Consider the following 4,613-nt stretch of genomic DNA (forward strand, 5'->3'; position numbering starts at 1 on the left):
GCCTTTGGCATCCCACCCCCCACCTTGAATATGGCCATAGTCTGTCTCACTCTTATTCTTTTCCACCACCAAGCAGAGTTCCCCATGCCCTCTCCCTCACCCATCCAATCTTCCCACCTTAGAGTCTAAGGGAAAACCTGACTGCGGCTCTCCGAGTTCTTGGGAAGCCCCGCCTACTGCTCTTGGGGTAAAGGTGACCTCACCAGGTGCAGCCCTGTGAAGTCGGCTTGGGGTCAGTCTCTTAAACATCTCTTGCTGCTTTCCCTCCTCTCTAGGCCGCAGCCTGGCAGGCCCTTTCATCCCCACACACCAAGCTCGCTCTTAGCTCGGGAGCCTTGTGTTTTGTTTGTTTGTTTGGGGGGAGGAAATTCCCTAAGGCCCCCGCCTCTTCATTTTGCTAGCTTATGCCACCTGCCCTCCCACTTGGGATGTGGGCATGAAAAGTAAGGAACTTTCCCCTGGCTGGCGAAGGTGAACTATGGGTGCCCACCAAGGGCCATTCCCGCTGAAGAGTCAGCATTCTTCTGACCCTAATGTAAAGGGGCCGTTAGAGAGGGTGAAGAGGGAGTCCTCAGTACAGCAATGGGTGGGAAGTTTGAAAAGGCCAAAGGCCAGCTGGTGTGGCCAGAGGATTGGCTGAGCCATCAGGCCAGAGGCAGGGAGACCAAAAGAGGGTGCGCCAGAGAGGAGAGGCGTCATTAATGGTAAGGGGGAGGTTCTCATGCGGGGAAGGCGGCAGGTGTCTGTCTTGGGCTTGCAATCTCAGGAGGCAGAGCTTCAGGTAGACATGGGATGACTCACCCCATTGGAGACATCCCAGCCGAGCATCGCCTTGGCTTTCCGCTCGGCCTCTTCAGTTCCATTGAGCACAAGGCCAAACCCCCCATTGATCACTTCACCCCTGCAAGAAGAGCAGATGGACACACAGCTGAGCACATGGACCATGTGGAGGTCCAGAGTGCCCTTGACCTTGGCCGCCTGGTGATCTCTATACATACTACTTCTGAATGTAGGAGATACGTGGGGTCTGGTGAATTGCTGGCCCACAGGCACTGCTGCACGTTCAATTCTCTGCCTACTTGCACGTTGAGTTTTCACACGAGCCGGCGTGAAACCTGCCTTGGGCCTCCTGAGTGCGACATGCGACCTATCCCTTTTCTCCTGGGTTCTCCGACTGCTTCCTTAGACCCTCCCTGAGATGTCTTGGACTACTGAACACCATAGTCATCGTTGTTATTTTGTTTTATTAATTTCATTATTTTTATCTCCTCTATTCCTTTTATCCTACTTCCTTAGCCATATTTCATGGTCTCTTAATGACTCGATTGGAAAGATGAATTCTTTTCTTTCCAATATTATTTTCTAATTAATGCGTTTGCTTATCTGAAGACCGTTTTGATGACATCTAATGGATTTGTTCTTGTTTTGACTCAGGTCCCAATGGGTATCATAGGAATCTTATTTCAATATGCTAATGCTATTTTACTTTCTGGGCATGGCTGCCCTGTGGCTTTTTGTCTATTTCTCTGGTATCCCACGTGCTGGGTAGTGCATCTTAAGATACGGCTTGGGGGGCACACCCCGATTCCTTTTACCACCAGCCCTGTGGTTCCGCCGGGGCAAGTCCCTGAACAGTATTAAAGCCACTCTCTTATTTTCTAATCAAGGGCTGAGATACAAAAATAAATAAAATCCACCAAAAACCCACCTCGGTCCTTTGGAGTCAGTTCCAACTCAGAACAATCTTAGAGCTCCGCCGACCCTCGATGCCAGATACCCAATAACCAGCCCCCCCTGCTCCCCACTAGCTTTCTCCAGCTTCCTGATCAGAAAGGACATGTGGGGGGGTGGGTCAGGTTTTCCACTCACGGAGGCCACCTGATGGAGCTGCAGCCCTGAATCCTGAGCCAGCCCACATGTGAAAGCTCTGGGGAGCTTGGCCGCTCACTTGGCTCTGAGGCCAAGGGACTGCATGATCTCGCCCCAAACAGGTGCCAAGGTCATTCAGAGACAGCCACTGGAGCAAGACGGGAACTGTCCTCCTCAATGTCACAGCAGCCCCAGTGCTCTTGGTAGCCAGTAGGGTGGCCCTCACAGGGCCAGCTCCTGAAGGATCGCAGGACTTGCGTTCAAGGGGAGCGGCTGTGTTGCAAATCCCATTCCCAGGGCTCTGGGGCTCTGTGACCTTGGGGAAAGCACTTGACTTTTCTGCATCTGCATTGCTTTATCTGGAAAAATTAATTATCTTCCTGAGATGGGGGATTCCAAGAGCACAACACGTTTGGCATGGAGCCAAACATGTCCATGTCCAGTTAAAACCAAACCAACCCTGTGTCCGTGAGTCAATTAGGGCTCCTGGCCATCCCGTCTGGTGCAGCGTGCAAGTGCCCCATCGGGTTTCCTTGGCTGGGGCCTTTGTACAAGCAGAGCACCTGGCTTTTCTTTGTGCTGCGGCTGAGGGGGATTCGAAGCTCCAAAAGGAGGACAAATCATTTGCCTCCCGGGGCCCTTGGGTCATTCAAAGAGTTAGATGCTCTACGTATGGTCAGTCAAGGTTATTTAGCAAATTGCAGTGTTGTTCCGAGCAGCGGAATCCTCCTGGTGGGACTGCAAATGCCAGCCGTGGTTTCCCAGAGCCTCCCCTAAGACGCCAGCCCCTCATTTTGCTGGACAGACACAGCTTGAAAGGGCAGAACAGGCATGAGTTGGGGACAGAGGGGAGGCCTGAGCCCGGGAACCCTGGCTCTTCGCTCGAGCTGCCAGGGAAATCCACTTTCTCCGGAGAAGCCATGAGGATGGAACAAAGGCCTCACTTGGAAAAGCAAGGGGGAAATTCTGGGAGGGAACATCTGCCAAGTACAGGAAAAGGGGGGTGGCAGCTCATGCTGAATGTCCTACAACAGACTTTAGGCTCCTAAGGCTGATGGACAAGACTGAACAGAGAGAGAGATTGGCTTGGTCAAGATCTCTCCCTGCACATCTCGCACTGATGTTGAATTCACCCGAGGAGCACCTTTACAGCAATGCCATTAGCAAAAGTGGTAGAGGCTGTGTGGTGGGAGTGGTAGGTCCCAGGATTTCTCCAGGTTGTGTGCAGCTCAGCTTCGACATCTGCCCATGCTCCGGATCTCCCAAACCATCTTACCAGCCCACGCCGCCTCCGTTATGAAGCGCTACCCAGGTGGCTCCTCGAAAGGCATCTCCCACGAAGTTCTGCACAGCCATGTCTGCAGACACAGAGGTCACCCCATTATTCCCTGAGCACAGGGTGGCATCACTCCAAAGGCTAGGGAAGCGCAGGCTTACTGATGCTTCCTCATTTGGGTTGAATGACTCCACAATGCCACATGTTTTTCACATCAAAAACAGGATGAGATTCTTGCGGAAGGTGTCACCAAGTATGAGTCCATTAGCACAAGTAAATCCATGCCTACCTTGCTTATTCGATCACCAGCCCCTTGCCTGGATGAGATGGTTCTGAAACCAGGTGGGGGAGCAAAAGTAGAGAGGGCTACACCAGAGGCACAGGGAACAGGGGTCCCCTTGTGTAAATGAGGGGGACTGGAGCTCAGAGAAACTCCTAGAAGCAGGCCTTCCGTCTCTCAATGAGACTTTAAAGCTATTTTTCTTCCAGATATTGCCTCAGAGACTGAGAACCAGCACTGTCTACTGGACGACCTCCCCAGAATCCCCGGACACCTGATGTCACTGGGTGGAACCGGAACATGCTTGGACTGAGATTCCCAGAATCCCACCCCCACCCGCCACCACCCTCGCCACACCAGAACCTTAAAATCGCCCCCACCCACCCCCACCACTGTCCCACATTTGTGTGAGCTGAGCCAATTTCGTTCTCTGACCTCCCTCGATGGCAGCGATTGAGTAGGCTTCTAGGTCACAGCAGGCTACCCTCTGGAAATGGTCACAAGATTCTCCAGCATTGCCTCTAGGCCTGACCAGAGCCATTCTCTCTCTTGGTAAAAGGCAAGAACCTGACTCTGGGAACAGACCTAAGAGGCAGCCGGACTTGGGCCAAGGGCAAAAGAGGGCCTCCACCAGCCCCACTAAGCCGTCACTGCTCAGACTCTGAAGAGCAGAACGACAGCTGTCAAGTAGGTGGTTGATGTGTGTTCCCAAGTCCCTCCTGTTACCCCACATGACAGAATATAACTGCCCCATAGGGTTTTGTAGGCTTCCATCTTTATGGGGGTTGAAAGCTTCTTCTGTATTACTGTGTGGACTAATTAGCTTTTATATTCCTTTGTGCTGTATAAATCTATATAGATATAGATATATTAAAAATCATAATGTCCGGTTTTGTTTCTGTAGAGAACCCTGCCTAACACACGCACACACACAAAGGATGAAATACTTTGGAATAAACTTAAACAGAGAAACACAAGACCTATACAAAGAAAATGACAGAACATTATTATAAGAAACCAAGAGACCTACACAAATAGAAGAATATCCCATATTCATGGATAGGAAGATAACATATTGTGAAAATGTCAATACTACCTAAAGCAACCTGTAAATACAATGCAATCCCGATCCCAATCCCAACTTCATTCCTTAAAAAAATGAGGGAAACTACCAACTTCCTACGGAGA

The 4,613-nt window shown here is 51.0% G+C and overlaps 1 protein-coding gene across 1 annotated transcript in view; it reads right to left on the minus strand.

Annotated features, from left to right (window-relative positions):
- Nucleotides 1-102: 102 nt before the first annotated feature.
- UROC1 (urocanate hydratase 1) overlaps nucleotides 103-4,613 on the minus strand; it is a 41,658-nt gene continuing 37,147 nt past the window's right edge. The window contains exons 18-19 of the mRNA XM_013004537.2: nucleotides 3,146-3,227; nucleotides 103-901 (exon numbers count right to left, since the gene is read on the minus strand). Of these exons, the coding sequence (XP_012859991.2) occupies nucleotides 778-901; nucleotides 3,146-3,227 (206 nt within the window). The 3' untranslated portion in view covers nucleotides 103-777. The remainder of the gene's footprint in view (nucleotides 902-3,145; nucleotides 3,228-4,613) is intronic.

Source organism: Echinops telfairi, unplaced genomic scaffold (assembly GCF_000313985.2).
Source record: "Echinops telfairi isolate 266 unplaced genomic scaffold, ASM31398v2 ScPeMD7_31;HRSCAF=116, whole genome shotgun sequence".
Lineage (NCBI taxonomy): Eukaryota > Metazoa > Chordata > Mammalia > Afrosoricida > Tenrecidae > Echinops > Echinops telfairi.